Source organism: Bactrocera tryoni, chromosome 5, assembly GCF_016617805.1.
Source record: "Bactrocera tryoni isolate S06 chromosome 5, CSIRO_BtryS06_freeze2, whole genome shotgun sequence".
NCBI lineage: Eukaryota > Metazoa > Arthropoda > Insecta > Diptera > Tephritidae > Bactrocera > Bactrocera tryoni.
This window is the reverse complement of record NC_052503.1, coordinates 9,067,536-9,091,832: the sequence shown is the minus strand read 5'-3', so window position 1 is coordinate 9,091,832 and position 24,297 is coordinate 9,067,536. Positions and strand designations below refer to the sequence as shown.

The 24,297-nt window shown below is 38.7% G+C and overlaps 2 protein-coding genes across 4 annotated transcripts; one reads left to right on the top strand and one right to left on the bottom strand.

The window, feature by feature from the left end:
• Nucleotides 1–1,045: 1,045 nt before the first annotated feature.
• LOC120778186 lies at nt 1,046–2,340 on the bottom strand. Of its 2 annotated transcripts, none has more exons than XM_040109922.1 (3): nt 2,182–2,340; nt 1,342–1,685; nt 1,046–1,274 (listed from the first exon to the last, which is right to left on the bottom strand). In XM_040109922.1, the coding sequence occupies exons 1-3, from the start codon at nt 2,338–2,340 to the stop codon at nt 1,139–1,141; spliced, it is 639 nt and encodes a 212-aa protein (XP_039965856.1). In that variant the 3' UTR covers nt 1,046–1,138. The 2 variants fall into 2 exon arrangements, with proteins under 2 accessions (XP_039965856.1, XP_039965857.1); XM_040109923.1 differs by lacking the exon at nt 2,182–2,340 and adding an exon at nt 1,852–1,981.
• Nucleotides 2,341–5,599: 3,259 nt separating this feature from the next.
• On the top strand, nt 5,600–10,663 carry LOC120776861 (glutamic acid-rich protein). Of its 2 annotated transcripts, XM_040107905.1 has the most exons (8): nt 5,600–5,755; nt 5,943–6,234; nt 6,342–6,389; nt 7,208–7,632; nt 8,224–8,929; nt 9,112–9,435; nt 9,503–10,131; nt 10,197–10,422. In XM_040107905.1, exons 2-8 carry the CDS (start codon nt 5,953–5,955, stop codon nt 10,420–10,422), a joined length of 2,640 nt encoding a protein of 879 aa, XP_039963839.1. In that variant the 5' UTR covers nt 5,600–5,755; nt 5,943–5,952. The 2 variants fall into 2 exon arrangements, with proteins under 2 accessions (XP_039963839.1, XP_039963840.1); XM_040107906.1 differs by lacking the exon at nt 5,600–5,755 and having other exon boundaries at nt 5,953–6,234; nt 10,197–10,663.
• Nucleotides 10,664–24,297: the final 13,634 nt, after the last annotated feature.

Genomic DNA, 24,297 nt, shown 5'->3' with positions numbered 1-24,297 from the left:
GTGGTGTAAACTTAAGCATGACTTCAAGTGCTGCGTCGGACCCGACATGCAGATACATACATGCGAATAGTTGCAGCTTCAATAGTTAGGCGCTACCGAAGTCTTTGAAGCTTTTGATGCCCAGACCATCGCTTCATACGGGATTATCGTTCGCACGATCATGGTATAGAACCACCTAACGATCCTTGGCTTGCAGCCAGAGGATTTTCAGTCAGCTTCACTTTTTGGTAACTGGCGAATGAGGCGCGTGATGTTTTACTCCAAGGGCTAAATCGAAGTGGGATTGTCGGCATAGTCTTTAGACTTTATATATCCCCAGAAAAAGATCTAACGGTCAAATGATCTTAGTGGCCAATCGCCTGGCCCAAAACGTAAAATTATCTCATCACCGAAGTGTTCTCTCAATAATAATGAAAAAATTTAAAAAAAAAATCAGTAACATAAGTACATATGTAACAGTAACATAACCAATGTAAGTACAAGGTTGTGTAAGGTTCAATCCCGAACTGTAAGCAATCTGAAGATACCCTGAACATACTTATATGCTCAAAGCATAGCACAAATGTCTCCTAAGTTTGCTTAGCGGAGACCGGTAGTTTGCAATTTGTTCCTTTCTCTTTCCGCTTATTCTTTTTTCCGAAACTCCTTTTGGTTTGAAGATTCATTGCGGAAAACAGTTCTGTTCTTGAAGTCCCGGCGAACTAGATCCTTCTTGTTAGTGGCGTTTAACTTAGTTTCAAAGCTCTATTATTTTTCCTGTAAAAAATATTGCTTTCTTTAAGTCATTGAGAAGAGCATCTAGAATCTCATGACAAAGTTACGAAAAAGTCGGTACAGTTGTTCTAGATTTTTGTGAAACAAAACATCAAACGAATTTTAAAATATATATTCATAAGTATATATGTATGTATGTATGTATAAGATCTTGTAGACGAAAATGAACTTGAAGAAATACTGCTCTAAGCAAACGCAATTAAAACCCTCAAAAATTAAAATAATAGCATTACTTAATATTTCTGACATGAAAAAGTTCTTGCAAATGCAGTTCTTGAATTGAAATAATTCTTATTTAAGATAATTACAAAAATTACAATAAAATTAAAGTGACAATAATAATCTGCATGGTATGCGTTCTTTTTTAAACGTAGTCCAAGTACTGATCCAAATAGTTCGAAGGCACTCGGCATTCGGAGTATAAACGCATGCAGTCGGCGTTCGCTTTACCAGCCACAAAGGCATCCGTGTAAGCAACGGCGATACTTTCCTTTCCAGGTCTGCAAAAATATTAAAAATAAATAAATAAATAGAAGAAATGAAGGTCCCAATTTTCAATAATCTCACCTTAAAACCACATCCATTATCTCGGAAAACATGCCAACATGTTCGTCTACTTGTGCATTTTGGCAAATGGAACGCAGCAAGCATTGATGTCCATTACCATGCTGACGCTCCATCAGGACTTCCAATAAAGTGTAGATAAATAAGCGAGAATCATCTGTCTCGAAATCAGCCAGCTCTTGAAAGTGTTTCATGGAACGTGCAAAAGTATCCTCCCATTTATCCCATGGATAGGTGGGCACCGCTGGTAAAGGATAGAAGCCACCTTGAATATTATTTATAGAAACTATCGAACGCCAAGCGATTGGCTCATCCACGTTTACAGTAGCTATTGCACCGGCGTCTATCTGAAATTAGTTGTGAGTTAAAGAAGTTTAGTTTATTTTGAATTTTTGTGAGCCCTCATCAATCCTCATTGGGTTAAAAAGAGAATCCATGTCACTTGCAGTTGCTTCACAAATTGTATTCCCTCACAAGATATCCGAAATTTTTAAATAAGTGTTTGTCACTAACCACGAAAAGGTAAGAAGCTTTTTGGATTCGGTATCTATATATAACTAATGGCGAAGACTTGGAACAATTTAACTGCATTTCGAGATTCTTGAGGTCCTGGCTCAATTATAGATTTACGGTAAATTAAACAATAATGCTTCAGACGGCTCTGGAGTAAAAGATCTCGTTGCTCAAACAAGCAATAATCAGGTCGTATGATTTCACTTCGCAACAAGTTCCCCGTTTCGAGTGCTAAGGAATACTGCACACGGTGGTCCTTACTATTAGTCACTAACTTGTCTAAAGCAAAGTTGTGCTGTAACATTTTGTTTTACATTTGCATTCCAGTACCTTGACCAGCCCGCTTCCTTCGAATATTAAAGTGCGCTTTTGACGACGTAAGTTCACAAACTCGGTCAGATTTGCGCCGCTCTGTATTGGACTCAATTTGGCGGAGAACAATTCAGCATTCAACAGTGCAATTCCAAGGAAATAAATAACAAAATGCATATTAATTGTTAAAAATTTTGAATGCACTAACTTTTTCCCGTTAAGCCGCGTAGTGATAACCTCACTTGGAACCGACCTGCAACAAATTGAGATGTCAAGCCGCCGAACGCCGACCTGCGAACGACGCTGTGTGCCTTAGCAATTATGATCGAGCGGCTAAAGCAGCACCAGTGAGCGGCATACCGGCTTACTACTATGGATATAAGAGAAATTCGGGCGTCGAAGGTAAACATGGCAAAATAAATATTTTGTTAAAATGTTAGTCCATTTATTAATCGAGTTGTCAAAGAGCTTCATTTCAAATTATACAACCACACATATTATGTAAAAAAAGTTTTAAAAAGATACAAAAAAGGAGACGTCTGCTTGCTAGCTTTGCTCTACTTTTTAGCGCTCTCGGTGCCGTTACCAAACTGACGTAGTAGTTTTGATGATGATTACGATGAATCAGAGAAGCTGCTAATTCAGTTAAATTTCGAAACAAACAAAAACAACATAAAATGCAGCGTATTTTTACAGGAGAGAGAAGCATCAAGCGGAGCTAACAGCAGAGCTGGTAGCCGTTGGCAGCCCTGACCTTTGTCTGCACCAACACTCTTATACCGTGATATGCTGGTGTGTTCAACCAAAGCATTAAAAGATTCGCAATCGACCGAGTAAGAGGCAAAGGCGAAAACACTGCAGACTTTCATGCGAGTCGTACACTCTCAGAATCACCAACCGTTTTGTTCTAATTCAAATTAACTAAGACTAACAAACTAATAGCATAAACTTAAGGTGTGACTAATGGGTACGAAAATCGAGAGAACAGGCGGAGAAGCAAGCCAAAGTGAAAAATACAGACATTCGCCTCAAAAACTAGCCCTCTTAGGTATTTTCCTTCAACAAAGAAATGGGGACAGACTTCTTTATGTGATCCAAAATTTAAGTACCATGTTTGTACACACTCTCTACGCTCGCTTCAAAAAGCAATGCTGACGAATTAGAGGTATTATGGCGTAATTGCAACAACAACAACAACATGGGTACATAAAATGCATTAACTTTGCTAAGTAAAAACTCGTCGTAGTACTCGTATGGGCTTGCACAATCGTTCGTGAATGCATTTGAATAGCGAAGATATCGCCTTTCCACCAACAAAGCCTTTGAGACAAATGTTTTAACTAAAGGTAATCTAATATTTCAAGTTAAACCGGCATAACTGAAATGCGTCCCACTTCTTCATATAACCACTCTCTCTTGTTTTTTATCATTCGTGTCTCCGATTAAGGGACTTCTCACTGTTTAATCTACATATGTACATACATACATATGTATGTACGTGTTTGTAGATAGTTCGCCAGCAAACGTTACCTTCCGATTCGTTTTCAAAAATACCGTATGAATTACGTGGCAGTTCACTACATCCATACGCAGTCAGGAACATGTGTATTTACATAAGTCATGAGCACTTAGTAAGGTTTCTTCTCTGACTACTGCTGCATTCTAGGTTTTCTATCTCTCATTATGTGTGAGCGTAAGTATGTGCTGTAACGTTAGCAAATGCGTAAATGTTAAATGGGTAATTTCAGCACTTAACTCTTTCACTACTTTCGCCTGCAAAGTTGTAAGGCTCAAATCGTTTAAAGCTTCGGGTTAAGTATATTCTGGGCTTCACCCGAACAAAGACTTTGAATAATTGTTGAACAATAATATGTCAATGTGTAGGGTATACTACAATATATGTATGTGACCAGGTCTAATAGTTGAATAAGCCTCGTCTTTTGCACACTAACTGTATATATACTGCATGCACACGCCTTCTGAAGGGCTACGAGCAAGAGCGCTATGTTAGGATAGTAGGCAAGTATATAAGCTTCGTTTGGGAGTACTTTGATGTGTAATATTATAATATAACATGGAGTAATATAATTTTATTTTATAATTTTTTCATTCTTTCTGTATACCCTTACACATTTCCTTTCTAACTATAAGTCGGGGCTTAAATAAGAATTATTTATTGATCATTAACTTTCCTTTTTATATTGCCCACTCCGTTCAAAGAGGTGTGTAACTCGAGTCCGCCAATTTTCTGCATTTCATTTAATTTTATTTAAACAAATTTTTATATGCTTCATCGACGCCGTACCCTAACACTTACAATAAAGGTTACGAACCAGAATATAAAACCCGTTACCCGAACACGAGCAACTCAGTGCCTTTACCTCGTCGCTCCCTATCGTACAAACTACCGATTGATGCAACAAAAGTTTTCTCATGTGAACGGGCTCTGACTAGGACGTTTCGCAATGCTTGTCATTACTATGAGTGGAACGACTCCACCCTTGAGCTGTTACTGAGGAATAGTACGTTGATCAGGTGCACCTAATCTGGGTGCCGGGTCACAGAAGAATAGCCGGTAACGAACTGGCAGATGAGCTTGCCCGCTCCGCAGCCTCCACCAAAATGGTAGGTCCCGAACCCTTTACTAGGGTGGGTCCCCATACCATAAAGGAGTTACTCCATATAGAAGAAGGAGTGGGCAGGAAAGAGCATTGGCTACGAACACGCGACATGCGGCATGCCAAGTTGCTAATGGGAGGGTACAACTTGAGCAGGTTCAAAGTTGTAATTAACCTCCCCTGGTCGCATTTTATACTGGCCACTGCAAGCTAAATAGGCATTTGTATAACATGGGCCTATCTTCTTGCACTAACTGCCGGTTCTGCGACAGGGAGCCTGAAACACCGGAACACCTGCTGATCGACTGCACAGCAGTCTGTAGACGCAGGATTAAGGCCCTTGGATCCATGTTTCCTGACAGGGATCGCATCGCCTCACTAGCACCCGGAAAAATATTGGACTTCATCAATGTGCTGGGGCTAAGTGAGTCTTTGTGATTTAGGAGAGGGCACAATAGACCTAAGGTCGCGGTGCATTCCTCATCGATAAATCTAATCTAAATATAACGGTTATTATCAAATTTATGTACATACAATCTTAAAGATTTGTTTGTGTGATTTACGAAAAGAGACTTAAATAATGTTCTTTTTGTTTTTCTATTCAACACTAATTCCTGCTTTGTATAAAAAATACTAATAAAATAATTATTCTGATAATTTAATTAACATTTTTTATTTATACCTCTACACATGCCCATTATTTTCGTACTGACACCATAGGTGGCGCACCAAAAATGGCACCACTTTATGGTTTGTTAGTACTTATCGATAAATTTAGACACGAAGTTGGCAGCACCCGTCTTTTCCTTCTACTTCGCTAAATTTTTCTGACGCCATTGTGAAAAAAGTTTCTGCTTGTGAAGAGGTGTGAATAAAGAAATAATTGTGCGGCTCTTAATAATAAATAAGTGCTGAAAATTCACAAAAACAGCAAAATCAATTTACTCAAGTAAATCAAGAAATCAGAGGCAGAAGTAAGTACACATTATGCAAGATATGCGGGAAGTATTTTTTAGTACCTCGTGCCATTGATTTTTTCATTTTGCTAAGCCGGTTCATTTGCTAAGGGGTGCACGTTATCTATAAAACTGTACCTATACATGATAGAGAATATGTATACATACATGAAATTTTGCAAATAATCGAAATTTTCGAATTTAGTCATTTCAACATGCGAGGTGGACGTGGATATGGTTCCCGGGGCTCCGGCTCAAGTCGTGGTGGTAACAATTACCGTAGCAATAATTATGGACGTATGCAAAATTCTGGCGGCAGATCTGGAGGTCGTGATGGATATAATCACAACTATAATAGCAGTGGCAATTCTCGTTATAACAATTATAACTCTGGTGCAAGCGGTAGCGCTGGACACTATGACCGCTCAAGGGATCGCTTCAATAATAGTTCTGTTGGCGGAAGCCGTCATGATTCTGCTCATAAGAGAAATTATCGCGTAAGTAGACACTATAAAAATATTGTAGAAATTAAAGTCATAAGCAATACTAAAATTATAATGTGATGTCATATACACATGTAACACTATAATTACTGATTTTGCAGGATACATCGCGAGATCGCACTGATGACAGAAAACGTTCGAGACAAGATGTAAGTACACATTTTATTTATTGTTCAGACATATAATATATTAATTCATAAGGGAGTTCAAAATATTCCCTCGAATCTGAGTAATCGTAACAATTAACATTGATATTTTATGTATATTTATGCACGAATAGAAATATATTTAGAAAGGTCGAATTTTGAAAGACGTGAAAACAAAAAAGTAAGCCATTTGCAACAATTGATTGAGAAATTTATAACTTTGTCACCAAAGCGGACAGAGTACGTACAAAGAGACACTCTGCACTTGCTGTGTGGCAGAGTTGACACGTTTCGACCTAAAATACTATGGCAATGATAAGGCTCTTGGTCGCACGTAATGATTATAGAGCAACGTCGCCAATGTGATCGTCGAATGAATTTAATTGAGGCCAAAAAACACGCCATCCACTAAAGTATGCTTATATTGAAAGTTAAATAACATTAAATGTTATGTGTAAATTTAATTAGAGCTATGATCATCCAGTGAAATAAATAAATTCCTACGATGCACCCTGCTGTTCCAATGCATCGCATATTGCAAATTGATATTGATAGTACAAAACAGTCTGAAGGTGGTAGCAACGATTCTATAACGATAATATGTACATTATTGTTTTGATGAGCTTTTTAGGAGATTTGCTTATGCTGCAGTGAAAACCTCCCCTTTTACTTACCCAATTCCTAAACAATATCAAATAAAACTCATGTTAAAACCACACAAATCTAAAAACTAAATTGACAGAGTATAAATGCTCAAACTCGTGTATAGTTAAATCTTTAAGAATACATAAAACAAAAACCATCCTCATCATCGTCAACAGGATTATAGACGCAACTCTTCAACTGGACGTGGAAATCGAACACCACCGCCCCCTCCCCCACCAATGGTTTCGACAGCATCGACCTCTAACTACCGTAATACTGGTGGAGCAAATACAACAAGCAATTCGTATCGTGGGACAAACTCACGCAACGATCGAGATGACTCCACTGCTAATACCAGCCGCCACCGGTCTCCAATGGGCATACAAAAGCGTCCAATACGCACTGGTTACGTTTCAAGAGCTCGTGGAAATATGTCCTCATATCATCGTGGTGGGATGCGCACCACTATATTAAGGGGCGGTGTGCGCATCATTCGCAATAACCGGAATGATTCAAACGATTTGCGTATTATGCGACGAAAGCTGCTGTATGCACAACAGAAAGATCGCGCGCGTGTATTAAAGATACAGCGCCTCACAAGGTAATTAAAATACAGAAAACTGCATAAAAATTGCATTTGAGTTGACTTGAGTTAATTGTTGAGTTTTGTGAAAATGTCTTGAAGCTGATTAAAAGGACTAATTATTTGTTGAACCGTCTATGGAAACATTAAAACAAACCAAGCAGAATATATTGAGCTTAAGTGATTTGGGTTTGGTTGTAATCTCATTGTATTCAGAATTTATACTTTTCAAACAAGCATTATATAGTTTGATAAACATATCTACGTTTCCATCGCATAAATTATAAGGACCTGTAGTAAAGATGTTATTTATTTTGAAACACTGGGTTTAATTGTATTCCTAAGCAAAACTGATGAGTTCATTGCTCTTTGAAAATTTTTACATATTATCCAAAGATGCAATGATAAGAAAGATGTGATTTAAAAACGAGAATCATGTGTGTCTGATGCATTTATATACGACCCCATACTGTAAAATCAAAACAGCTGATTGACTTTTTCCACTCGAAGCACTTTTGACAAATAAAAAATACTTTAGCATCAGCAAGTACAAAATAATTTTGTTCACCAATTAATATACCACTTTTGCGTTTGCGCTACATAAATTAGCTCATTACGTCGTCGTAGGATAGTGCGTCGTTCGAAGAGCCCACGTCGTTCCAAGAAGGGTGATTCATCAGATGACGAAGAAGATAATGATAAAGACAACGATAGCGACAAGGACGATAGCAAGAGTGACACCGAGACAAAGAAAAAGACATCGAAGCGCAGCAGCAGTAAGCGCGGCAAGTCTTCAGAAAAAGGAGATGACACCGAGAAAGCAGGTGACGGTGATGCTGACGAAGATGATGATGATGTAGAGGGTGATGAGGGATCTAAATCGGCGAAGAAAAGTAAAAAGGGTGAGGATTCATCAGCAGAAACTGATGATCATAAGGATGAAGAAGATGATGATGAAGAGGAAGGAGGTGATGGTGAAGTTGAAGGTGCAACAGGTGATGCAGCTACTGATCCAGATAAAGAGAGTGGTGAAAAAGAGGTAAAGAAAGAAGGTAAGAAAAAAGAGAAGGAGAAGGAAGACGATGATCACAAAAAGGATAAAACCAAAAAGAGTTCATCCTCGAAGAAGGATAAGGAAAAAAGTAAGGATAGCAAAGAGAAACGAAAGAAGGACGATCATAGCGACGATGAATCAGAGAAGAAAGATAAGAAATCACACACATCACGCCGTGATGACTATAACAAATCACGCAACACAGGCTCAAGGGTCAATCTGACGTGCATTCACTGTCATACAGGCTGTTTCACATATCCGGTAAGTTCCATTGCAATACTTAATAAAAATGGTTATAATCAAAGCTATATAACTATGTATGCCATAAGTTTGCTTAACGGCAAATCACACACAAATCAGTTTTCTTTGACGTTAAGAATAGGTGTGCTTATAACTTCACTTTCACTTTCGCAAAGTGCTAAAGTTTTATCTATGCTTCCCAGGACTATCAACAACACTTGTATTCTCGGGTTCACAAGAATGCGATCCGACAAATCTCACTTCGTCAGAAGGCACATTTGTTACGCCTGCGTGCTCGCCAACGTGCGGCACAAAGAGAAATCGAGGAGAACTCGAAAGAGGAGTATGAATCCAAGTTTTGTCACTTGTGTCGTCTGCATTACCGCCAACCGAAGGCTAAACATCAATTGTCCGAGCACCATAAGACTATGAAAAAGTTCTTGATGCCATATTGCTCAACTTGTCATTTGGCATTTAAGAGCCCAATGCTTTACGAAACACATCGCTGCTCATTGGAGCACTTAAAGGTTAGTCCGGTTTAAGGCAATGTCGTCAATATGTTTGTATAACATTGTTGCTTTACTTTTATTGCAGCGCAAAGCACGAAAACGTGATTCGGACAGTGACAACAGTGATGAGGATACCAGAGAAATTGACTTGAACAAATTCCTAACCGTAGATTCGGTGGGTGAAATTGACGAAATAGATGACATGGATGTGGATGCTTTGCTAAATGAAGGTGAAGGTGGTACAGATGGTGAAGAGAACAGCAAAGAGCGACAACCCGTTGGTGGATCGTTTATTAAGAAGGTTGACGCATACTTTTGCGAGCTTTGCAACCATTATTCAGTCGCAAGTGATTCTGTAGAATCATATGCTAAAAAGCATTGCTTGCTACGTTCACATCTCAAGGCGTACTTACGTAATAAAGAGGAAGAAGAAAAGGCAGCTAAAAAGGCTAAGGTGAAGGAAGAAAAGGAGGAAATTGAAAATGATAAAAGGGACTCTATAAAGAAAGAAAACGATGCTGAACAGGAGGAGGATAAGGAGGCTGCCGAAGGAAACGGTCATGAAAGTGGAGGCGAAGAGGGGGAAGAAGTTGGAGAAGATAAGCTTTGGGAAGATGTCGATAAAGACTTGGGTGACTTATTGCGAGAAGTCGGTCCAGAGGATCGTGATGATGAGGAAGAAGATGAATCTGTGCTCAACATTGATATTGAAAGGTAAGAGATATTGCATTAACAATTTTGTACATTTACACATTTAGTAACATAATACACAATTGTAGTGAGAAACCAAAAGCTAAAGAAATAAATGGCAAGAAGGAGGAACCGGCTGCTGCCCCACAAACCGTAAAGCCCGCTCCGCCTGAGGTGAAGGAAGTAAAAGAGGTGAAAGCTGAAACTAAGATACAAACAACACCAGCTAAACCCAAGCCACAGCGCAAAGTGGCTTCGGCCACTAAAACAACTGCATCCTCTGAAGCGAAGGAAAAATCGGCAGCCGCAAAATAAATTATACACCTTAATTTAACAACTCTCATTCTTAGTGGAAAATAATTAAATTAAAAACTTTTGGAACTGTAAACTATCGAATAAGTTTTATGGACTTGCTAATCTTAAATGGGTTCTAATATAAGTGTTTTAATCGTTACTGTTTAATGCTGACATTGTATAACCTAATACGCATTAACTGTAATAAGATGTGCAGGAATAAATACACAAATAAACAAAATAACAAGTAATTTGATTTAAATGCACTAGGGTTAAATAAATAATCACAATACCACAAGACTTGATTGTACTTTCGACGCTCATGACAGGCTTCAACATACACTGTGCACTCACAAATGCAAATGGGATGTATGCAAATTTACAAGATTGTGAAATAATTTACAATATATCCATAAACGCTGGGCCGCCAGCTGTTTTCTGTGTAACATGGCTGTCTAAGTGGCAGATCAATGCGCCAACAGGAGGAAGTTGTAAGCCACTTACCAGCACATTATTCGGTATCTGCAACATTTGTGGACATAATTGCCCACAAATAAAAGCGAATATGATTGGCGAGAGACGTAGCTTGCAAAGGCTGCGAAGAAAATTGTTTTGCGGCGGTAGCAACTTGTTTATTATTGTTTTGGTTTTGTTTTGCTTTAACATTTTGATTTACGGCCAAATATAAACAAGGCAACAGGTGAAAAAGGGCACATCTGTCATGCTCGGGTGCGCTGGGCGACGGGCCATCGTTGGGAACTAGCGCGCTAGGTTCGAATGTGGAGATTGTTTTATTTTTACTTCATTTTAATGTTATTATCAAATCGCCACTTCACTTTCACGTCCATAAGCTCGCTGTGTACCCTGCGATGCGATGTTTATGATTTCCTGTTGCAGTGGGTGGTAGCGGCTGGTGTGTGTGTGTGACACTTTAGCATGGGAATTTGCTAAGTAAATGGAGTCGTACGCTTATATACAAATACATACATACATGTATCTGCCTGCATAATTCTTCCGTCACCATTTCCGTCGCTGTTGGAGGCTAGAAACAATGGTACGTTTTCATATTTTTTCCTTATTTATTTTCCTATTATCATAATTGATCGTTTTATTAGCATGAAACAAATTTTCAATTCCACTTTCACCACTGGCGTGATACATCACGAAGATGGCGCCACATGCTGTTGCAGCGTGAGGAGCATGCATAATGGAAATTTGCAGCGGAGAGGAAATCCGCTGCGGTTTGATTACGTAAAAATGTTGCATTTTTTATTGCCGGCATTCAATAGCATTCATAATCACATGTTTGTGTACCGCAACCTATGTAAGTACTTACATGCATATGTATGTATATATGTATCTACATATATAAGCCAAGGATATGGGATGTATCAGGGAGATGACGGAATAAATTAAAGAAATAAGTATTCACCGTTCTAGCAGCATGAAGAAAATCGACGTGTGTGTAACATTGAAGAAGTCAAATTGTATATTAAACACATCTGGTCTGTTGTTATAAATACAGGCTAAATGGTGATTAAAAGTAAAAAATCTGGAAAATATTTTGAAGGAACATATGTACATATGTATGTATGGGTATGTAAACAAATTCAACTTCATAATCGTGAGGTCCCTCCCTGTAGAGAATTAGTCAGCCTAGTACCGTTTAGTCACAAATGCAGCAGTTCACATTGTATTAAAAATATCCAGTACGATCGCACGAACTCATAGAGGAGTCGCAACATGTTTCCACTTATTCGGCAGTGACGGTCACACCAGATCAAATGTGTTTTAAACAGTCCGCTGAGTCAATTATCGCGTTATCTGCGCTTAGTATAAAGCTAATTGACTACTTAAGGGAATGACCAAACACCCAAGAGGTACACGCTGATTAACATACATACATATGTACTTATGTATTTCATGTTCCTATTTCAACTTATAATTTTAGTGAGTTCCAATGCTTCGAGCAACAAAAAAGTGCATGCGAACCATTGACGGTGTCTGTTCGTTACGAGTGCATTTCACTGCAGGGTCTATATTAACATATCAACATGTGCGCAATATACATACATATGTATGTTTATATGTAAGTGCACATATTTTGAATAAAATGTTTAAGATTTATAGTTGCATTGTTCTACAGTTGCAATGTGGATGCTACAGTCGCGACGGTTATTCAATGTTGCCAATCCGGTTTGTTGAGCTCATCTACTTATTTGTTGTTTTTGCGCTTTGCACTTTGATATTTGAAAAATCAGCGGGTGCATTGCTGCCACAATTGATGCACTTTCGCGTCAAAATCGTTTGGTTTCATTGAATTATGTGCATACATATGTATGTATGTATTACAACAAAAAATAATGGTTGGCAATTAAACTTAAATGAATTTATTAAGGAAATAAATGGCAGTACATTATATGATTGCAACTATTCATTGTTTCTGAATACAACATTATCAAACGAAAGGGATAATTTTATTTTGAAAAAATGGAATAAAATAACTACACACATACACGCACTCAGTAAAGTTGTTGCAATGATTATTTGCACCGTTAAGTGATTTTCTTTGATTACACCTATTATTTGAATCAACTTTTTGACAAGGTCTACTCACGGTGTTACTGTACCCTCCTTTAGCTTTTAGGCTTTAACTAAAACAACTTGTGGGATTGTAAAAACTCCTTCATTATATAAATGTTCATATATATGTATATATTAAGATAGAATTTCTGGCAAAAAATACATATGTACATATATCGTTTTATATGCATACATATATGAACATGTATATACTGAGATCGGTATTGGAAATTCAACAAAACAACTTCAAAAACGTTTCATTTATATTTTATATCCCATGTTTCATGCCTCATGCACGCATGTGAAACTTTTCCAAGTGACTTATTCATTTTCAAATACAAATCGACAATAATTGATTGTAACTAACCACATGTGAGCTTTGTGCTTGGAGGGGCCAGCGCAAATTTAGCATGCGATTTCATACGCATACATCGGCATACTCGTAATCTTTCAATTTTGCCAAAGAATTTTGTATGGAAAATTTGGTTGATCTTGGGAAAACTCCCATATCACATAAACGTATCGCATAAACGCAACGCATTTATTCGCAGTCCGGTGTGTGAATATGTGATATGTTTTAACAATGAGCTCTGCAACTCTCAAGGTTTTCAGCCGAGGAGAAAACTTAAGGCTCTTTTTATTTTATAATCGAGTTCTTGAGTTCTCAACACCTTCAAAGCAGTCATTGTGTTAGTTTCTGCTGTAGGCCAAACCCAAAGTTTTTCTTCAAATTTATTGTATGTTCATATATACATACATACATAACTAATTGGCGTGTAAAACGATTTTCTCTGCACATACTTGTAGTATGTACATACATATGTATACATATGTATATTTTTTAAAAGCCAGACATAGTCAAAACTAATGTGAACATAATGAAAATCTAGATTAATGAGAAGACTTAACATAACTCGCCTGAGAACAATCTAAATTTGCATTCGCTTTTGTTATTTCCACCGCGTGAAAATTCATAAGCTCCGCAAAATTGTTCAAGCAAACAACTAAATTCAGAGTATGGTAAGTACTCTATTTCGAAAGCGGTTTACAGTTATTACTCAATCAGTATACGGTTTCGAGCGTTTTTCATGAACCCTTCTCAATTTTACTCAGCGACGTTAAAATCAAGTTTGATATATGTATGTAAATATAGTATTATTAACAAATTCGAAATCAATTTCCAGTATTTAACTACGCATGTACAAATTTACGTTGTTAAATAAAATTATCAGAAAGCACGCTCTGCTATAATGATCATGATCTTTAGTCATGCTCCATCTGCGCCACTTCCTCATTGCAATTCATTCTATAGAAAATCGCCGCAATGCTTGTAGTATTCGTAATTAGTAGGTATTGTTTTTGTTGCTTGTTTGGTTTGGTTTTCTTATCTCGCTATTTGTGGTTTTAATTATATTAATCAACAATAATTTCTCTTCGTCACTAAGTAAGCGTGCGTTATTGCTGCCGATTTCCGCTAATTTCCAATTCAATTCGGCAACCTGTGTCTGACGCCAGCGGCCATAGATTGGCTTATGTTAACTTTAGCTCCAGAAGTCTCAACTGTCTTTTGAGATGTATGCTTTCCGGCATGTTTCATGTGGACTATTATCGTTTCCAAAAAATGTTGACTTCGTCTGTGTGCAAGACTTTGTACTTCAATTAAGTCCAAAGTGACAACGATTGGTAATGATTGTGTATTGAATTTCACATTATAATGTGTATAGTAATTCTCGAGTAGTCTACTTACCGTGGTGAGAGAGCCAAGACGCATGCTGTATATTTGTTTTAAGCTAGAATAATACTTATTTCTGCCATCCTCTGTCGTCTACGTCTCGCATGCTCCAATATGCCGGAAATATTTCTTGCTCTAAATCGTACTTAAAGCAGAGAGTGGAAATCTATAAAGTGGTATGTCTTTTCAAATGGATTTTCTAAACGCTGCACACATTCTTTTGCTCGAAGTACACACTAGTCTGGTAGATATTCAATTTCTCTAAAGTTTGCGAAGTGAGTGCATAATTAATGCAAATGTAGTGATTTTCCTTCCTTAATTCCTCAAACTGCAGCTTAACTTTTCTCCACACGTTCAGCTAAAGTTATAGTATATAATGTGACCAATAAAGATTTTAAAATCCATCCGCGAATCTAATATGATATCCCGCTCGAGATACGACCTTCCTCACATACAAGTATATGCAAACAGTACTCGATTTGGTTGTTTATACAACTTCTTGTACTCATTTACTAACAGTATCCAGTTTGGGTATGACATTCACTGCACTTAACGGGTTTATTATCTGATCGCCATCGGAACATCTGACTGAAGTGTATTAAATTGCAATACGCATATCGAATTTAATCCTCTGATATCAACAATTATTTAATAAAAAGTGGACGCGTATGAATTTGCAAGTTATTTCTTTCCAGTTTATCCTTTTGACCACTTGACCCACATTTCGGTGCGCAAAAATCATAATTTAAAATCCCTATGTAACATGTAAGTTACTACAACTGTCAATTTCATGTCACAGCTTTACAATAATGAAGAAGATTAATGCTTTAATTTAATATTTGGAAAAGCGAACCGTTAAAAATATTTCAACGCAATTTCTTGGCGTTTTAGGCCGTCCCTTTATTAAGTCAATTGAATTAGAACGGGGTTTTCACTAAGAGCGCTAAAAAAGTTTTTTTTTTAATAAAACAGAAGTTCAGACGCTGAACCCAATTTTCCACGGTTTTCAAGCATAATTCGTCATTCGTACGAAGCTCATCAATCGTCGCTGGCTTGTTGGCATAGACCGTAGACTTGACGTAGCCCCACAAGAAATACTCTAGTCTCAAATCGCACGACCGAGGCGTCCAATTGACTGCGTTTGGTTTAACAAACGTGAACATCAATAAATCGATTGTGACATTCGCTGTGTGCTTTGTGGCGCTGACCTGTTAGAAACACATATTGTCCAAGTTCATATCATCCAATTCGGGCCAAAAATATTCGGTTATCATGCAGCGATTCCTATTTACAGTAACGTGCGGGTCTTGATCATCACGGAATAAGTACGCCCCAATGACACCGTCGGCCCCTTAACCGCACCAAACCGTAATTTTTTCGGGATGCAATGGTGACTCATGGAGCACAAGTGGATTGCTGCCTGACCCATAACGCATGTTTTGCTTATTGACGAAGACATACAGCCAGAAATGAGCCTGATCGTTGAAGATGATTTTTCGATAAAAATCCAGATCATTTCAAGTTGTTGCCCAGCCCAATTCACGAACGTACGACGATTCAGGTGGTCAAGCGGCTTCAGTTTTTGCGTCAATTAGATCTTGTAAGGATGTAGGCCAAGATCTTTTCGAAAAATTCGCCACAACGACGTCACAGAGATACCCAACGCTTAAGAACGACGTGTGAGAGACTGATTTAAGTCTTCCTCAACTGATTCGCTTACGCAGTGACGTAGCAAGAGGAGGGCGAAGGGGGCCGTCGCCCCAGGCGCAACGTCTTGGGGGCGGCGAAATGGTATTTAAAAACTCCAATTCGGGCAAAAATTCCTGCAAATTGTTTCAAAAGTGTACAAGATATGGGGATAAAATGGGTTTTTTCTATGGCTTTTAATAAGATGTCTTGTAAATTTACTATCAATTTCCTCAAAAACCGTATTGTGAGAATTCCAAAAAAAAATTCTAGTTCCCAAATTTTATATACTGAATAGCGAAGATATTTTGTAAAAATTCACTTTTGTTCGAACCACCTCATGAAACTTGTATGTAGGTAGATAAAGGGGGGCGGCAGAACATCCTTGGCCCCGGGCGCCCGAAGTTGTAGCTACGCTACTGCGCTTACGGCAGCAATATCCGCGACACTAAAGCCAGTTTTTAGCCACTTTTTGTCTCACTGGCACTGGAACATTTTTACTGTGCCTATGGACTCAAATTTTTCCACTAGACGCTGAATTGTTGATCTGACACCACGATTATGACGACTATGAATTGGACGTAGTGCTCTTACAGTTGAGGCCACTGACTCCGAATTTCTGTAACAAATTTTAATAATTTTAACTCAATGTGGGATCGTATATCTTTCCATGATAAAATGGAAAACCTTACTGAAAAGAAATGGTAGAAGAACGAGAAAAAATATGGTGTCGTTTGCTGTGCCTACCGGTCTACTGTTCTAGCGTCCCTATTGAAAAACCCTATATACACCTACACTCATTAAGCACTTCAAACAAACGACTTTTGAATGACACTCCTTAATTGAGATCAAACTAATTAAGTACTGGGACTAAGAAATATTGATTATTGATTGCTACTAATTTTAGTCCATAAGCTATAAAGCTGTAGGCAGAGATACATACATGTATGTATGTTTGGTGTTTAAAATTGTATTTCAATCAATCAACATTTAACTTCGACACTGCAAGCCATCCACTTCAACTCAAATATTGAATAATTAGTTCAGCCCGTCGAACGCTTAATATACTGTTCAGTGGAACGTTTAATTTTCTACCAGTAAAGTGAATTTTATCTCAAATGACTTATTGTAGTTTCATCACACTCGACACCTTACAAAAGCGATAACTTATTTGCACCAACAAATTCACATCAGTCATCGCTATCAACCAAAAATACACCACATAACCAAGGCACCGCTGTATGCTTCATGTGGGAAACATCAACAAACAAAACAGCAATTCACTAAATTTATAATGCTTATTAGTCAACGTAAAGCAGTAGAGTCTTAGAAGAAACACTCATGAAAACCGCGCCGAATTTCAGCTCACATTGATTCTAACAATGAAGTAGATGAACCAGGCTCTTGGGATGATTAATGGCACGCACGCACACGCGTTCGACTCAGCAACATTAACCGAGAACAATAAGCTCATAGTATTTGCTCAGTGCGTTGATTAAAATGAAGCTTTGCTCTGACAGATGTTTCGAATGTCCTTGAGCTCACTATTTTGTAGAGACATAGACACCGCTGAGCCGGATTCGCAGCGGCAGCAGCAAAGTATGAACCACAAGTTGGATTAGATACAGCAGCTGGAACATGCGTCGGAATAATTGAATTCAGTTCGTGATGGAAAGCTTGTAGAATTTATTTCATGAATTGACAACTAAGCAAAACAGTGAATGACTAACATGACGAACTGCTGCAGACATAAGTATAGGTATTTCAATCATGTAATAAGATATACTCCGAGCTGGTACGTTACCCTCGAAAAATTCAATCATAAACTAAGCAGTTAGGGTAAGCCTGCTCAATCTGCGCTGCTAGAAAGAGACGCTGAAGCTTTAGACAAACAAATTAATTGAAATTAACGAAACCTAGTTACTTCTAAGTTAGTATATACAACAGCTAACATTATAAAAATATATATCAGTTCACTTCATATTTATAATTTTCCCTTCGCTACCCTTGCCATCTCCTTAATGTTTTCCGGCACATTTGCATACAATTAAATCTTTTCTGAATCCGATCCCATGTATGTATGTACATACATATGTATATGAAAAGCAACATATTCGGTTCACCTGGCCAAGCATGCCGTTAAACACGCTGCTTATGCACCTAGGTATGGGAATATATGAGCGTATCACTCGTTACCCATTCGCTTTTGGACGCGTTGATGATGACGACGTTGAAAAAACAGCAAACAAATTACAAGAAAAACCATCGTAGATTTTTTCTTTCGCCACTTACGGTGCTTGTGGCTTCTTATGCGGAAAATGCTTATGAGTTGACTAAATTGCTAAGCGCTAAAAAAATGCCACAAATCAACAGAAAATGTGGGAATTAAGGGGATAAATCAAGCGACATAACTTCATGTAATTGAATGGAAAAACTCACTGACAGTTGCAAAATTTTAATTGAGCCATAAAGTGTCTAAAATTTTCCTAATTCTCTACGACGATATAAATAAGGTCGCCGTTTCGGAATTCTGGTACTTCGCCACACACTCTCAATATGCTACTTAGCGCCGTTAGCGGTGCATGCATCCACATACTCACATCCGTATGTATTTGTTGCATGCCTGTGACGCATGACATGATAATGGCTAATAAATAACCGAATACAAAACATTCGCACGTAGCAAACAAAAATTCACTTAAAGCGAATAAAATGCTGCACCACTGCTACTGCGAATGTACATACATACATGCATGACATTTGAGCACACATACAAGCTGACGCGCCTGGTGGCCAATAAGAGCGCCCGGCTTGTAATTTTCATGTGTTCAGTCATGAAGTTTTCTTTGAACACTCTCTTTTTCTGATTACCAAATGAATTAATTGGTTTACATAAAAGTGTCCAACCCATTCACCGGAAGAGCGCAAACCCAAAGTAGTGTCATAAATAAATATTGGACCATGAATGCACCAATTACACCATTGTTGCTTTGTCTTTATCTCCATTTTATTGGCGCTTTATTAGCTGAACATTTTTTTCTTCAAAAGATTTCTATTTCCTCTGATTGGCTCCATATCTCTGTCTTAAGAGGTACAGTTTCTTTTCAACTGTGGAATGTTGGGCTCAAAGCCTATCGGAATACGGTGATCGGCATCGATATCGCTGCACGGCGTAGTGGAACCGCATATCAATATAGTAATACAGTAGCAGTTCACGCGAACACCTATCGCACCGTGAACTACCTGTGTTTATTGGCAGCAATAAACCAAAAACAAGAAAACGAAGAAAGCATGCAGTAGAAAAATGTGTTTGGTTATAAAATCGTCAATTTGATATCGCTTTTGTAATCGGAGTAATCCACGTTTGTGTATTTGTCCATCAAACTCATAGGCCGATTTATAGAGTAACACAGAAGTATAGTTTTTGAAACGGAAAAAGAAAGCATTGCACTTACCGTTAACACTGCGATTGCATGATTTGACAGTTGAACTCAAATGTCAGGTACAAATAGCAATTATAGTTAATATCAATGCATAACTCGAATTTGACCCTTAATTTTAAATGGGTGTTGAATAAGTTGACCGGTAATTAGACTAAAATAAAAATTGAAGAAAGAACCCATTCCCACAACAGTCAGGTTTAAGTAACCGGAACGGATCCGAATTTTTAACCGGCCAAGGACTGTCAACTCGGCAACATTTCTCGAAATTGCTACAAGAACAACAACAACTAGAAGAAAGAATGGTTAGCATACGAAAGGCTCGTAGCAGAGCGATGAAGCCTTACAGAGGGCAGAAAGTATGCTGAAGCCGCGTCAGCTGTAATATTGGGTAGTCGAAAAAGTCTTTTCGTATTTCTAATCAAATTTCAACATATTTTTTTGCCGTTTTTCCGCTTTAGACATTATTCTACTAGTGTAAAACTTTTCGGGTTTCTCGGCGAAAAACTACGACAAGTAATTTTCACAGGCTTCTTTTGAAGCCAACTTTACTCCATTAAGGGAGTTCTGCATTGACCGAAACAAATGGTAGTCCGATGGTGCAAGGTCAGGTCAGCTATATGGTGGAGGTATCAAAACTTCCCGGCTAAGCTCTCCTAGTTTTTGCCGAGTCATAAAAGATGTGTCTGGTATAGCGTTATCCTGATGGAAGACACAGCCCTTTCTGTTGATCAGTTCTGGAAGTTTTTTTCGATTGCTTGCTTCAATCTCATCACTTGTTGACAGTAAAATGTAGAATCTATCATTCGATCAGGCTGATTCCATTCAAATCTCACCAAACACTCAGCATAACCTTTCGAGGCGTCAATCATGGCTTGCGGCCATGTGTTGAGCTTCACTACGCTTGAACTATGATCTTTTTCACACATTATTGTCGCATTTGATCCACTTTTCGTCTCCTGTTACCATTCGCTTCAGAAATGGTTCGATTTCATTTCGTTTCGGCAAAGAATCGCAGATGTTAATTCGATCCATTGAATTTTTCACAGACAATTCATGTGGTACCCAAACATCGAGCTTCCTTTTGTAGCAAGTCTTTCTTAAATGCTTCAAACCCGTTTGATGATGAATGTTAAGCTCCTTAGCGATAGCATGGCTGCTTATGTGACGATCCTGGTCAATCTTTTCCATAATTTCACCAAATTTTTCAACGATATTTCGACCAGAGCGCGGTGCATCTTTCACATCATCACTTTTTCCACTATCCTATATTAATACTAAATATTCGCCTACCTGCGGCCGCTTGTTCCCGACTTTTATAACATCAACATACAGCAAACAAATCGCTTGGCGGTTACAACAATCAATTCTATATAAACCCTGTAGAACTTCAATTTGGCAGGCTTTTGCTTTCGGTGCTGTATATCAAAATCTGCATATGGAGTCATGAATTTTCAATTTAATTAAGTTTCCGCAATTCTACGACTACGAAGCAACTTTTATGAACCACGAAACATTAAAATATTGACAGCCTTTAGCGAAAATTAATTTCATACTTTGTAATTAGAAGACGAAGAAGCCAAAAATCGTGTGAAATATTCTTGCTACATCTGCGCAGCGTACAATTTGACTCGGTTTGCGCAGCATCGCTGCTGAATTGGGGCAATCAAACAATATCCGTTAGATTGGCAGGTGAATGCTCTTCATAAAGCAGCTATATTGCTTTACAAGTGTATGTGTGTCGGTATGCATTGGTAATATAAGATTTTAATACCAATAATTGTGAGTATGTTTGTTATTCTTAGTAACCGCTGGGGGACAACAAAAACATAAACAGCAGCCGGCAGCCGACAGCCGGCAGATGCCATAGATGACAGCTGCGCTTCAGCTATGCGGCGACCTGTCCACTCAAATGTTAAGGTTGACATGTTCAATTCCACAGACAGAACAGAACGATAGCGAGCTTTGAGATACACATGTTTTCTTCGATTTACAGCATTTCTAAATCATTTGAGCCGGTGTCAGAGTCGATTTAAAGCTGCTTCCTTTGCTGTTCATGGAGCCTTATTACATGCAGTGAACGCTTGCAGATTAGGGGTATTTGCTTCGGTAGTCTCTTGACTAGATGACAAGTCTCTTAAAGAATGAGTGAGGCCCTCCCGCATCACACAGTCAAATCTGATTCTTAGCTCAATCGAATACTCGGTATCACACTCGTTCGGACTCTCATGCATTCAAATGCGCTTACCCATATTAAGTATTTGCAATAAATTTAGTCTCGGAAATACGAACTTTATTGTCGTCTGAAGAATGTCAACAAGACTAAATAGATTTGGACATGTAAGTATGTATGTTGCGTACATAAATTAAAGTGCAGCAAAAGTTGTTTGCAAGTTCGTCCCTGAGTAATCGTAGCAACCGCGGCAGAAACCAACCTGAGTGTCGTCGGTAGCAAAGATATTGATTTGAATGGCAACCGTGTAGCTGTTAGATACAGTTCACTGCATATGAATGAAAAGTCGAACATACAAACAGGGTTTGTCCGGAAAGTATTAGGACTGATTTTCTTCCGCCGCGACTGTACTTCGGTACGAGGATTCGATAGAGGGCGTTCTTAGCTAACGAATGAGCTGGGCTGGTCAGTTGTCTCCGAGCACCTGGAGAATCAGGACAAGCAAGACATCAAGACGTGTTACTGTGAGTGGTGAAAGCCGAAAATGCACCGTTCGTTAGAGCAAAGTTTCGCAATTAAATTTTGTGTGAAACTCGGTAAATCTGCGACAGAGACGTTTGATATGACCAAGCAATCTTACCCAGATGTTGCTTTAGCAAGAAGTAGTGCGCTTTGGTGACATCAGAGCTTTTTAGAGAGCCGGTAAGAGGTCGCTGATGAAAACCGAGCTGGGAGACCTGCCACTTCGACATACACCGATAATGTGACTCGTGTGCGCAAAGTTTTGAACTCAGACCGTCGACTAAGTATTCGTTTAATTGCCCAGATGTTAAATTTATCAAAACCTTTGCTTCATGACATTGTGACGGAGCACTTGAACATGAACTTGACATCGCAGTCGATTTGAAGTTGCACTACGACAACGCCTCGGCTCACACTGCTTTTCTTCTAAACAGCTACCTAACCAAGGCCGGCATCCAACGCTTCCGCAGCCGCCTGCAGCCAAGATGTGGCTACCACCGTACTTTTTTTGTTTCCTTGCTTGAAAAAGCCAATGAAAGGCAAGCATTTTGAGACGACAGTGGAGATCCAAGCAGCATGCACCTCGGCTCTCAAGGCTATTCCGCAGAATGCCTTCCGTGACGCCTTCAATGCTTGGAAGTCGCGCTGGCAGCGCTGCATCAACGTAGAAGGAGCATATTTTGAGAGTTTTTAAAGAATTGTAACCATTGGTTCAGTAACTTTTTTTAAATCGACTCAGTCCTATTGCTTTCTAGACAAACCCTGTATATTTAAGTGCCTGAATTGCTAAATAAAAATAAAAGTGTTTTGAAAAAACATGCTACAACAACAAGAGCAACCGCTTTTGAGCCACTAAATGGACAATCACAACACTCGACGAGCTGCTCATCTTAAGCTGCACTTCAGCGCGGTTATGTGCGCGGGGGCTTAAGATGTCATTGCAGTTGTAACTAATTTTGTTGTACGTTGTAGCAATATTCTTTCTGTTGTTATTGTTGACATGGTTGCTTATTTTGTTGCAAGCGATTGCTCTACTGATTATTGGCCAAGTTGTTGAATGCCTAGCTACTGTTCATTCGTTATTGCTACTGAAGCCTACAATAGACACACACATACATACATACATACACTGCAATGCACATGTAAGCGCAGTGAGTTGCTGGTGTCTTTTTCTGCTTGTTACCGACGACGCTGAGACTCGCTGCAGACACGGCATTTCGGTATGCAACCGTTTCACAACGGCACAATGACAATGAGAAACTCCAGCCGACGTGCTTCGCAACGACCACTGCTGCACCGCATTTTCGGCGGCTGGCGCTACCACTAACACCGATACTTGACAATTGGCGAGGCAACAATGGCTCCGGCACTGATGCTGCTGCGGCAGCCAATTTTTCAAGTGGTTTCTCGTCGTTCACATTTACATGGCGGATGCCGCGACGGCTTGCATCTTTACGTAGCAAAGAAAGTGAGACGTCGTAGAAAAGCATGGCAATAATACAAGCTAAAACCAGGGCCAGAGCAAAAGCTAGACACATATACTTACATACATTTACATGTTTACATAAATGGGTAATGGAATACAAGTAATTCAAGATGACGGCAGCGTCGTTGGCGTCGGCAGCGACAGCGCCAACAAAATAGATTACGCAAACATATCTATCTTCTACAATTGTGTTGCTGTTGTTGTTGCCTGCATTAGCGTCTTTTCACGATTATAATTCTGTTATTATGTATTCAATTTGTGAGGTTGGCGCGAC